The following is a 12,925-nucleotide window of genomic DNA, read 5'->3' as shown; positions in this document are numbered from 1 at the left end:
GGCTCCTTTGTGTTTCCATCTGTGGTAGGCTCAGTGAATAAAGGGATATGCCTCCGCCTGTTATTTTGTATGTATTTATAAAGGGCTGGGTCAAGTTTACCATTGAAGCTGCTTCCCTCAACTCTGCCTCACCATTACAGAGTTTAGTTAGCTTCTTAGCTAGCTGTAAAAAGCTTTAGTGTTATTAGCCTTAGCCTATTTAGCTAGCTCAAACCAGCTAATTTCACAGTGCCACAATGGATATCAAAAATTGGCTTCGCCAAAGTACCCAAACAAAAAAAGGAGAGAGATGAGCAGCAGCATCAATCCACCGAAGCCGCCACCATGCCGATGCCATGATGCTGCCGAGCGGCAGCTAGCTCTGCGGGCAGAGCCTACCCACCATTCCGCAAGGATAATGGCTCCACAGCGCGCTCCACCTCCCGATTCTTCCTAACGATCTTAGAACAAAGGAGCCAGCCCAGGTTAGCCTAGAATCATCATAACCTAGCCGCAGGTTCTCTGTCCAAAAACATTCATTAAATAGCAACTGGTTCATAGGAAGAGAGTAGCTGGAATACTCAGTTACTGCAGAATTCAATATAATTCCAATGCAAGAACCCAAATGAAGCCCCTGGGTATAGCTACATATCAGTATGTTTCATCATAGAAATAGATCCATTCTACTATGGTTTTCTTGGTAGCCTAGGGGTTTTTGTGGTAGCCTAGGGGTTTTCTTGGTAGCCTAGGGGTTTTTGTGGTTGTAAATGGTTTTTTGTGGTTGTAAATGGGGTTTTTGTGGTTGTATATGGCGTTTTGTGGTTGTAAATGTTTTTTTTGTGGTTGTAAATGGGGTTTTTGTGGTTGTAAATGGTTTTTTTTTGTAAATGGGTTTTTGTGGTTGTAAATGGGGTTTTTGTGGTTGTAAATGGGTTTTTGTGGTTGTACATGGGGGTTTTGTGGTTGTAAATGGGTTTTTGTGGTTGTACATGGGGGTTTTGTGGTTGTAAATGGGGGTTTTGTGGTTGTAAATGGGGGTTTTGTGGTTGTAAATTGGGTTTTTGTGGTTGTAAATGGGTTTTTGTGGTTGTAAATGGAACTGGACGTAATAGTAGGCTGGCATTGCTTAATTGACTACGAGTAAAATGTGATGCACAGAAATGTATTGTCCCATACTCATGAGCAGCATGGTTCTCCAGGTTGAAAGTGGGCTTATAGGCCTTTTTGTTTGGCAAGACAGCTGTGCATGGCTGTATCTCACTGTAGGAGGCTGTATCTCAGGGTAGTAGGCTGTAGGCTGCATCTCACTGCAGTAGGCTATATCTCACTGTAGTAGACTGTAGGCTGCATCTCACTGTAGTAGACTGTAGGCTGCATCTCACTGTAGTAGACTGCATCTCACTGTAGTAGGCTGTAGGCTGCATCTCACTGTAGGAGACTGCATCTCATTGTAGTAGGCTGCATCTCACTGTAGTAGACTGTAGGCTGCATCTCACTGTAGTAGACTGTTGGCTGCATCTCACTGTAGTAGACTGTTGGCTGCATCTCACTGTAGTAGACTGTAGGCTGCATCTCACTGTAGGAGACTGTAGGCTGCATCTCACTGTTGTAGACTGCATCTCAGTGTAGTAGACTGCATCTCACTGTAGTAGGCTGCATCTCACTGTAGTAGGCTGCATCTCACTGTAGTAGGCTGCATCTCACTGTAGTAGACTGTAGGCTGCATCTCACTGTAGTAGACTGCATCTCACTGTAGTAGACTGTAGGCTGCATCTCAGTGTAGTAAACTGCATCTCACTGTAGTAGGCTGCATCTCACTGTAGCAGGCTGCATCTCACTGTAGTAGGATGCATCTCACTGTAGTAGGCTGTAGGCTGTCTCACTGTAGTAGACTGTAGGCTGCATCTCAGTGTAGTAGACTGCATCTCACTGTAGTAGGCTGCATCTCACTGTAGTAGGCTGCATCTCACTGTAGTAGGCTGCATCTCACTGTAGTAGACTGCATCTCACTGTAGAAGGCTGCATCTCAGAGTAGAAGGCTGCATCTCACTGCAGTAGGCTGCATCTCACTGCAGTAAGCTGTATGCTGCATCTCACTGCAGTAGGCTGCATCTCACTGTAGTAGACTGCATCTCACTGTAGCAGGCTGTAGGCTACATCTCACTGTAGTAGACTGCATCTCACTGTAGCAGGCTGTAGGCTGCATCTCACTGTAGTAGACTGTAGGCTGCATCTCACTGTAGTAGGCTGTATCTCACTGCATTCAACTGTAGGCTGCATCTCACTGTAGTAGGCTGTAGGCTGCATCTCACTGTAGCAGGCTGCATCTCACTGTAGTAGACTGTAAGCTGCATCTCACTGTAGTAGACTGTAGGCTGCATCTCACTGTAGTAGACTGTAAGCTGCATCTCACTGTAGTAGAATGTAGGCTGCATCTCACTGTAGTAGGCTGCATCTCACTGCAGTAGGCTGCATCTCACTGTACTAGGCTGGATCTCACTGTACTAGGCTGCATCTCACTGCAGTAGGTTGTATGCTGCATCTCACTGCAGTAGGCTGCATCTCACTGTAGTAGACTGTAGGCTGCATCTCACTGTAGTAGACTGTAGGCTGCTTCTCACTGCAGTAGGCTGCATCTCACTGCAGTAGGCTGCATCTCACTGTAGTAGACTGTAGGCTGCATCTCACTGCAGTAGGCTGCATCTCACTGTAGTAGACTGTAGGCTGCATCTCACTGTAATAGGCTGCATCTCACTGCAGTAGGCTGCATCTCACTGTAGTAGACTGTAGGCTGCATCTCACTGTAGTAGACTGTAGGCTGCATCTCACTGTAGTAGGCTGCATCTCACTGCAGTAGACTGTAGGCTGCATCTCACTGTAGTAGACTGTAGGCTGCATCTCACTGTAGTAGACTGCATCTTATTGTAGTAGACTGTAGGCTGCATCTCACTGTTGCAGGCTGCATCTCACTGTTGCAGGCTGCATCTCACTGTAGTAGACTGTAGGCTGCATCTCACTGTAGTAGACTGTAGGCTGCATCTCACTGTAGTAGGCTGCATCTCACTGCAGCAGGCTGTAGGCTGCATCTCACTGCAGTAGGCTGCATCTCACTGTACTAGGCTGGATCTCACTGTACTAGGCTGCATCTCACTGCAGTAGGCTGTATTCTGCATCTCACTGCAGTAGGCTGCATCTCACTGTAGTAGACTGTAGGCTGCATCTCACTGTAGTAGACTGTAGGCTGCATCTCACTGCAGTAGGCTGTATGCTGCATCTCATTGCAGTAGGCTGCATCTCACTGTAGTAGACTGTAGGCTGCATCTCACTGTAGTAGGCTGCATCTCACTGTTGCAGGCTGCATCTCACTGTAGTAGACTGTAGGCTGCATCTCACTGTAGTAGGCTGCATCTCACTGTTGCAGGCTGCATCTCACTGTAGTAGACTGTAGGCTGCATCTCACTGTAGTAGGCTGCATCTCACTGTTGCAGGCTGTAGGCTGCATCTCACTGTAGTAGACTGTAGGCTGCATCTCACTGTAGTAGACTGTAGGCTGCATCTCACTGTAGTAGACTGTAGGCTGCATCTCACTGCAGTAGGCTGCATCTCACTGTAGTAGACTGTAGGCTGCATCTCACTGCAGTAGACTGTAGGCTGCATCTCACTGCAGTAGGCTGCATCTCACTGCAGTAGGCTGCATCTCACTGTAGTAGACTGTAGGCTGCATCTCACTGTAGTAGGCTGCATCTCACTGCAGTAGGCTGCATCTCACTGTAGTAGACTGTAGGCTGCATCTCACTGTAGTAGACTGTAGGCTGCATTTCACTGTAGTAGACTGTAGGCTGCATCTCACTGTAGTAGGCTGCATCTCACTGCAGTAGACTGCATCTCACTGCAGTAGGCTGCATCTCACTGCAGTAGGTTGCATCTCACTGCAGTAGGCTGCATCTCACTGCAGTAGACTGCATCTCACTGTAGTAGACTGTAGGCTGCATCTCACTGTAGTAGACGGTAGGCTGCATCTCACTGCAGTAGGCTGCATCTCACTGCAGTAGGCTGCATCTCACTGCAGTAGGCTGCATCTCACTGTAGTAGACTGTAGGCTGCATCTCACTGTAGTAGGCTGCATCTCACTGCAGTAGGCTGTATGCTGCATCTCACTGCAGTAGGCTGCATCTCACTGTAGTAGACTGTAGGCTGCATCTCACTGTAGTAGACTGTAGGCTGCATCCCACTGTAGTAGACTGCATCTCATTGTAGTAGACTGTAGGCTGCATCTCACTGTAGTAGGCTGCATCTCACTGTTGCAGGCTGCATCTCACTGTAGTAGACTGTAGGCTGCATCTCACTGTAGTAGATTGTAGGCTGCATCTCACTGCAGTAGGCTGCATCTCACTGTAGTAGACTGTAGGCTGCATCTCACTGTAGTAGGCTGCATCTCACTGTTGCAGGCTGTAGGCTGCATCTCACTGTAGTAGACTGTAGGCTGCATCTCACTGTAGTAGACTGCATCTCACTGTAGTAGACTGTAGGCTGCATCTCACTGTAGTAGACTGTAGGCTGCATCTCACTGTAGTAGACTGTAGGCTGCATCTCACTGTAGTAGACTGTAGGCTGCATCTCACTGTAGCAGCCTGCATCTCACTGTAGCAGGCTGCATCTCACTGTAGGCTATGTTCTGGTTATCTGGATCTCCTTTCACCTATTGTTTACTGTTAATGTTACGAGCCTAAATGTAGATTGTGTCATGTCTTAAATCTGATATGTTATTTACTAGGCCTACTACTTAGTACCGCTGCTTTATTCTGTTCTCATTCATTCGTTTGCATCACAGTTGTGTCAGTATTCTAAGCCAAACTGCTACTCAGTATGTTTGTTTCGATGCATGAATAACTCGGCTATTACTTTCAGCATTTAGTTTGCATTATTTTGGTAAGACAGCTGTGTGTACGGCTGTATTCACATAGGCACTTTGTAATATGTGAATTACCCTATCTATCCTGTAGCCTATATTCATTACCAAAACGGCGTGTGGTGTGTAGGCCGCAGTCCATTGTGCTGCTACAGATTTCGCACTATCCTGTCACTTAAAAAACACTTAACCAATGGTCTCAGAGTCTGGGCATTTGAACTTTATGTTCATTGTGAAATAAGCAGAATTCAATACAATTCCAATGCAAGAACCGATTTCAACTGCCCCCTTAGTCCCTTTATCCTGGTGCCTTGTCTGGTTCTTCCTGAGTATTTTCATATCTCTGGGTTCTGTTCCAACATGCATCTCAAACAGACTTAGATATGTTTTATATTTACTGAATTTAGCTTAACGAGAAATGTTTTGATTACTGAAGCAACATGTGACGGTAGTGGTTGTGAGGTGTCTAACAGGGATATTGGTGGACTCTGCACCCTGGAGTGGATGAGGGGTTGTCAGTGTGCTACATGCAAGAAGGGTTTGTTCTGAACTGGAGAGATAAACAAATAATGTCAGGAAGAAAAGATAGATGGATTAGTCACTCATTTGTTTTATCCCAAACAGGAACAGCTGGTCCCATGTTTCCACCCCACTAAACACACTCCCACTCCCTCGTACACAGGAACATTTTGTAAACAAATGCACAAACAGGCATACAACCATGTCTACCTTACTCAAACAAAACAGACATTAGCATGTTCATCCATCACATGATTTGTTAACACACACACGCACACACAGTGCAATGGGTGCATCCACAGAAAGTACCCCCAGTCTTCCCAGGGGCTGAACCATGACTAAGGCATGTCATGTTGCTCTTTTACTAATAATCCTTGATTCACCCCAATTATCTACAGCACATCCTCTCTGTGTGTAAGCAGTCTAGTGAAACATAAACACTATCATGTCAGCTTGGATGGTTTGTACACCATCTTGTAAGTAAATAGCCAACTTCCAGGGCCTAATGTACCAGGCAATCAGCAACTACACATTGTTGAAGTGAAATAAATGTAACAAGCCCCTAGTGGCAGATCCCATATGAACACAGTTGAACTCTTGAAATCATAGAACCACAATGTGTGCAAACTAGGTTATAGACTCTCTGGTTGAACAGAAAAGAGACCAGAATCCCAATCGCTTTGCATTTTTGCATGCTGGTACAGTACCAAAATTTACAGGATCTGTCTGCATTCTGCAGAACTACTTTCCCACATGGTGGAGGGTGTCAGGCTACTTTCACACATGGTGGAGGGTGTCAGGCTACTTTCCCGCACTGTGGAGGGTGTCAGGCTACTTTCCCACATGGTGGAGGGTGTCAGGCTACTTTCCCACATGGTGGAGGGTGTCAGGCTACTTTCCCGCACTGTGGAGGGTGTCAGGCTACTTTCCCACATGGTGGAGGGTGTCAGGTTACTTTCCCACATGGTGGAGGGTGTCAGGTTACTTTCCCACATGGTGGAGGGTGTCAGGCTACTTTCCCACGTGGTGGAGGGTGTCAGGCTACTTTCCCACGTGGTGGAGGGTGTCAGGCTACTTTCCCACGTGGTGGAGGGTGTCAGGCTACTTTCCCACGTGGTGGAGGGTGTCAGGCTACTTTCCCACGTGGTGGAGGGTGTCAGGCTACTTTCCCACATGGTGGAGGGTGTCAGGCTACTTTCCCACGTGGTGGAGGGTGTCAGGCTACTTTCCCACGTGGTGGAGGGTGTCAGGCTACTTTCCCACATGGTGTAGGGTGTCAGACTACTTTCCCACATGGTGGAGGGTGTCAGGCTACTTTCCCACATGGTGGAGGGTGTCAGGCTACTTTCCCACATGGTGGAGGGTGTCAGGCTACTTTCCCACATGGTGGAGGGTGTCAGGCTACTTTCCCACATGGTGGAGGGTGTCAGGCTACTTTCCCACATGGTGGAGGGTGTCAGGCTACTTTCCCACATGGTGGAGGGTGTCAGGCTACTTTCCCACATGGTGGAGGGTGTCAGGCTACTTTCCCACATGGTGGAGGGTGTCAGGCTACTTTCCCACATGGTGGAGGGTGTCAGGCTACTTTCCCACATGGTGGAGGGTGTCAGGCTACTTTCCCACATGGTGGAGGGTGTCAGGCTACTTTCCCACATGGTGGAGGGTGTCAGGCTACTTTCCCACATGGTGGAGGGTGTCAGGCTACTTTCCCACATGGTGGAGGGTGTCAGGCTACTTTCCCACATGGTGGAGGGTGTCAGGCTACTGTGGGACTACTTTGAGAATAAGAGGTGGTCTGAGTCTATTTTCAACAATGACAGTGAGAGGTGAAAACTCTATTTTCCCCCTCCTCTCCTGATGTAAATAATGGATGACCTCACAGCTCCTCTACAATTCACTACTAAGTGTCTGATGTCGAAACACAGAGAGAGAAATCTTCACCGCTCCCCTTCTCCGCTTCTTCCCCTAACCTCGCCTTTTCGTCCCGCCTCCCTGTCTTTTAAAATGTCCCGTGGCTGTTATCTCAATCTGAATAAAATATTTCCTCCTCCCCGGAATGAGCTTTCATGTGTTAGTAATGAGCTTCATTACTAACACATTGGAGAGATGTAGGTTTATCATAATAATAAAACTTCGCTCATAGGGCAGGGATGTCTGGCAAACTGTTTCCTCTGTTCTGCTCTGGAATTCCACTGTGCTGCACATACAACAAGGGGAACTGGACTGGAAAATCAATGACTCTGGCTTATCCAAAAGAGATCTGGCAGCCAACTAGATCACTCTCCACTCAATCACACATACAGAGAAACAAAATGAAAATAGCTCCCTAGAAATTGTGATGGGAGTATTACGGTGTATTATGGGAATCTATAACCGGAGATACAAACAAGCTGTTACATTTTTGGATTTAAGACAAAGTGAGCCCAGTGAGTTATGGGGTATATCCAACACTTCATCACTGGATATTAAACCTTGTAATTAATTACCAAAAGCAAAGACAGTTGTTTTTATCTTTTAGAAGATTCCACATGCCTTTTAGCACTGACCTGCAGCAACAGTTCTCCTTCAGGCAGCCAACTGTCCTCCAATCCTGTGGCTTTGCTGTTGTCAGCGCTGCCACCGCTGCAAGTACAGTTCTTCAGGGCAACTGCAGACAGAGAGACACAGAGAGAGAAAAAGAGAAGAGGAAAGAAGAGGGAGGGAGAGAGAGAGAGGCAAGAGGGGAGGGAGGGATAGAGAGACAGACGCTTTAGTCTTGTAATAATGTTTACAAAGCACTGCTGTGAATGTCAGAAAGCTTTATGTTCAGTGCACTGTATGCAGGACAGGATTGCAGCTCATTAAAGTTTCATCAAATAGCATCTTAAAAATTCCGATCCACATCCAGGCCTTTTATCTTTGCCTAACCTGGTTACGTCATAATGGCTTGGGAACCAACACGTCAGCAAGTCCATGTTTTAAAATAAGAATGTGAGGTCATCATGCTCAGCGTTCTAAACAGACTCTGTTCTGCGAGATGGGACCTCCTATAACAGGATGCATGGAGCTTATCGCCTATTCTTCACAGTGTGATGTTTCACCCATATGTTTTGTGGTCTTTCACCTCAAGACTCATGGTATGCCCCTACGTGGTCTGTCACCTCAAGACTCATGGTATGCCCCTACGTGGTCTGTCACCTCAAGACTCATGGTATGTCCCTACGTGGTCTTTCACCTCAAGGCTCATTTCAGTTGAATGCATTCAGTTGCATGACTAGGTATCCCCCTTTCCCTTTATGTGGTGTTACAAACATATTCAATCACTGATCTGTAACTGTTCTAAAACTAGTCTTTCAGTAGCAGCACACAACAAAAGTCTTTGGAAAATTCTAAGTCGTCCAACAGTGGGGAGTGAAATTAAATTCAAATTGAAACATCTTCAACACGCAATGATATTCAACAAACACACACTGACACCTAATTTATTGTGAATACTGTAGCAGAATTTAGAGAAAACACACACGAGAGAGAGAGAGAGCGAGCGAGCGGGAGCAAGCGAGAGAGCAAGAGACAGCGAGCGAGAGACAGAGAGAAAGAAACACAGAGAGAGACTGAGAGACAGAAAACAGCATTGCAGGAGAAACAACATACAGAGAGAGACAGATTCGCATTAACGCTGCATCAGAGTGAAATGAGGTGACAACTCCTTTGCACTTCACTGCTCGCCAAGCTAATCCCTCTCTCCCTTCTTCCCACTCCTGTGCTCCTCCTTGCCACTTCCCCTCACCCACACTCTCTCTCAGTTCATCTATCCTCATTGGCTCCAGCAGCTTAGTGGTTCCAGAACCGATCTGGAGGGGCAGAACAAGCATTAAGCACAATATGATCCATTGCAATAGCTCGCCAAACACTTGTCTCAACTCCACGGTCACATTAAACTGAAGAACCATGCAGAGAGCTTATGCAGAAAGCTGAGACACTGAGTACATTGAAGACTGCTGGGTGTGTGGTTGCGGCTACAGTAAGTTAAAACTAAAAGTCAGAATCGCTGAGCACCGTAGAACCTTTAGGTGTAAAAACTTGACATACCCAGATGCTGCCCACTTTTTTAGAAGCGATCCACCTTATTTCGCCCCTTCGCTATATTGGCATCGAACACGTCCCCCTCCCTAGGACAGGGTTGACCTTGACAATTTATTGTTAAAACAAGAGACCGCATGGATGTTTAATTTAAAGACCTTCGCTTCCTATAGTCTGAATGTTGAGTTTAATCTGAAACCATTTCTGCTATCTTTTCTAAATCAATGTGTATACTAGGCTATTTATGATGAAATTGTAGGCCATCTGTGATCATTGTATATCCATTTGTGCATTTTTTTCTCTATATTATCTGTATATTGACCAATGATATCAGGCCATAGCCGGCCATGATTATGAACACCTATCAAAACCTATAGTGCAGTGTATTCAAACCCTGATGAAGACAACTTGCTGTCGAAACGGTGGAAAATACATAATTGCATCGGAACAATTATTATGAGGTGTTTCCTTTTCATTTAAAGTACAGCTACAGTTGAACAGGTCATGACAGCTATAGATGAACAGGTCAGGACAGTTATAGATGAACAGGTCAGGACAGCTACAGATGAACAGGTCAGGACAGCTACAGATGAACAGGGCAGGACAGCTATAGATGAACAGGTCAGGACAGCTACAGATGAACAGGTCAGGACAGCTACAGGTGAACAGGTCAGGACAACTATAGTTGAACAGGCCAGGACAGCTATAGATGAACAGGTCAGGACGGCTATAGATGAACAGGTCTGTCATGTATTGTCATGTTGTGTCTTGTCTCTGTCCTTTCCCTTCACCCTGTCTCCCTCTGCTGGTCGTTGTTAGGTTACCTTTTCTCCCCCGCTTTCCCCCAGCTGTTCCTTGTCTCCTCTTGACTACCTCGTCACCCCTTCTCCCACCTGTTCCCCTTTTCCCTCTGATTAGTCCCCTATATCTCTCTCTGTTTTTGTTCCTGTCCTTGTCGGATTCTTGTTTGTTGTGTTTCATGCCTGAACCAGACTGTCGTCATGTTTGCTGTAACCTTGTCTTGTCCTGTCGGAATCTGCCGGTCCGTCTGAGCCTACCTATGTTTGGTAATTAAAGAAGCTCTGTTTAAGTTAATTCGCTTTTGGGTCCTCATTCACGCACCGTAACAAGGTCAGGACGGCTATAGATGAACAGGTCAGGACAGCTATAGATGAACAGGTCAGGACAGCTATAGATGAACAGGTCAGGACAAAGTGGGGGGACTTAGAAGTTGGCCTGACTTCTGGTCTGATAACCTCATAAGGTTTACTGTTAAGCTATAACCCTATACTTACTAGTCTTATATTCAATGGGCCATGCCATGTTCTACACATTTCTACAGAAGAGACACAGAACTGTGTTATTTCCAAGCAAAAACCATGATGTTTCAGCTTCAGAGAGCTGTCTACTCAATCAATCCATTGAGTCAGTGTCTCATTGATTTAATGACCGAACCCAACAAACAGAGAATAAATAACGGCAGAATTTAAAAGAACCCAACGAACAGAGAAGAAATGGGAGAATGAAAGAAACGTCTGGAATACTGATGATGTCATGGGAATAGGACCTTTACGACGACCCGTACTGTGACCTGCAACAACCTCTGACCGCTAAGGCGATGTCTTGACATGACTGGGTAAACGGGGTCAGGTCAGGTCTTTTGTTGTCTGAGGGGTCAGCAGAGAGCAGAGTAGGAGAGGATTGGACGCTATGCTAAGGCCAGACACCTGATGGGGCTTGTCCCCATCACACGGGGCTTGGGTGGAGGGCGTTGAGTGGACACCCTGACCTAATTCCCAGACCAATCTCTCTATCAGGGGTTTGACATATCATATCAGACATATTATCGGGACTGTGAGTATTTGTGAGTTTAAAATATGTCAGCTACAGTATATCTCGTCTCAGTAGTTCTGGCCAATGGCCACGCCCTAGATTTTGTTGCGTTACTGTACCAACTCAAACGAGCATCCATTTACCCTAAAGACAAATAGTCTAAGTCCACTGTCACATCAACGCTACAAACTTGCTTGCAGAAAGTAGAAAGCATCTCCTTCCATAATACGTAACCATACATTGATATTCAGACCTTGAGCAATAGTAGCCTTTCATGGTCTGTTGACATCCATTGCGTAATGGAGCGTCTCAGTATGTGGCCAGTGGTATTACCCCAGGTCAGTGTCGTGTCCTTTGGCCTGAGCGATATTTTGCCAGCCAGTCTGCTAGGGTAAGCTTTGTTGTTATTGATCCCATTGTAGTAGGTCACTGCGCTTTCTGGTACTGGTCCGTCACGTGGTCCATCCAACGCATCCATGAGGAAAAAGGTACGCCTCCAAACTGATTACTGAAGCCCTACTGGTGTTGCCTGGGATTTGTTGTCACTGATGAACTCAGAAATTATAGATCAACTCAATAGATTGACATTTGTATAGCGCTCCAGCAATACCTGAGGGCATGAATTTAGCCGAAGCTGAATGTAACAGCTCAGCTTGGCCAAATACACTTAACTGAGCATAATGGAGAAATAATGTATTTAGACATAAGTGAAATGTTCCATTTATTGATAAGACAAGGAAACAAGCAATAAAAACATAAAAATACATGCTTCATATTTCACAGACTGCCCAGTCCTACCACTGCCCAGTCCTACCACTACCCAGTCCTACCACTGCCCAGTCCTACCACTGCCCCGTCCTGCCACTGCCCCGTCCTGCCACTGCCCCGTCCTGCCACTGCCCCGTCCTACCACTGCCCCGTCCTGCCACTGCCCAGTCCTGCCACTGCCCAGTCCTGCCACTGCCCAGTCCTGCCACTGCCCAGTCCTACCACTGCCCAGTCCTACCACTGCCCAGTCCTACCACTGCCCCGTCCTACCACTACCCAGTCCTACCACTGCCCAGTCCTACCACTACCCAGTCCTACCACTACCCAGTCCTACCACTGCCCCGTCCTACCACTACCCAGTCCTACCACTACCCAGTCCTACCACTGCCCAGTCCTACCACTACCCAGTCCTACCACTACCCAGTCCTACCACTACCCAGTCCTACCACTGCCTTGTCCTACCACTGCCCAGTCCTACCACTACCCAGTCCTACCACTGCCTTGTCCTACCACTACCCAGTCCTGCCATTGCCCAGTCCTACCACTACCCAGTCCTACCACTGCCTTGTCCTACCACTACCCACTACCCAAGTAAATTATTACTTGTTTTAAAAAAAATAGCCAATAGTTAACCTGTAATGCAAAGAGCACTGGCGGTAGCGTGGAGAGCCCTACCCAGTCCTGCCACTGCCTCGTCCTATCACTACCCAGTCCTGCCACTGCCTCGTCCTACCACTACCCAGTCCTGCCACTACCCAGTCCTACCACTACCCAGTCCTGCCACTGCCTCGTCCTACCACTACCCAGTCCTGCCACTGCCTCGTCCTACCACTACCCAGTCCTGCCACTGCCCCGTCC

At 47.0% G+C, this 12,925-nt stretch overlaps 1 protein-coding gene and 1 long non-coding RNA gene across 3 annotated transcripts in view; one reads left to right on the top strand and one right to left on the bottom strand.

The window, feature by feature from the left end:
* LOC149972874 (uncharacterized) overlaps positions 1–12,925 on the top strand; it is a 390,242-nt gene that overhangs the window by 20,067 nt on the left and 357,250 nt on the right. The window lies entirely within an intron of this gene.
* Positions 1–12,925, bottom strand: part of LOC110502157 (uncharacterized) — a 47,531-nt gene that overhangs the window by 22,124 nt on the left and 12,482 nt on the right. The window contains 1 exon segment of the mRNA XM_036959348.2: positions 7,954–8,054. Within this exon segment, the coding sequence (XP_036815243.2) occupies positions 7,954–8,054 (101 nt within the window).

Source organism: Oncorhynchus mykiss, chromosome 22, assembly GCF_057628025.1.
Source record: "Oncorhynchus mykiss isolate SJ-2025 chromosome 22, ASM5762802v1, whole genome shotgun sequence".
NCBI classification, from domain to species: Eukaryota; Metazoa; Chordata; class Actinopteri; order Salmoniformes; family Salmonidae; genus Oncorhynchus; species Oncorhynchus mykiss.
The sequence above is the reverse complement of the archived record's forward strand: the minus strand, read 5'-3'. Positions and strand labels throughout refer to the sequence as shown.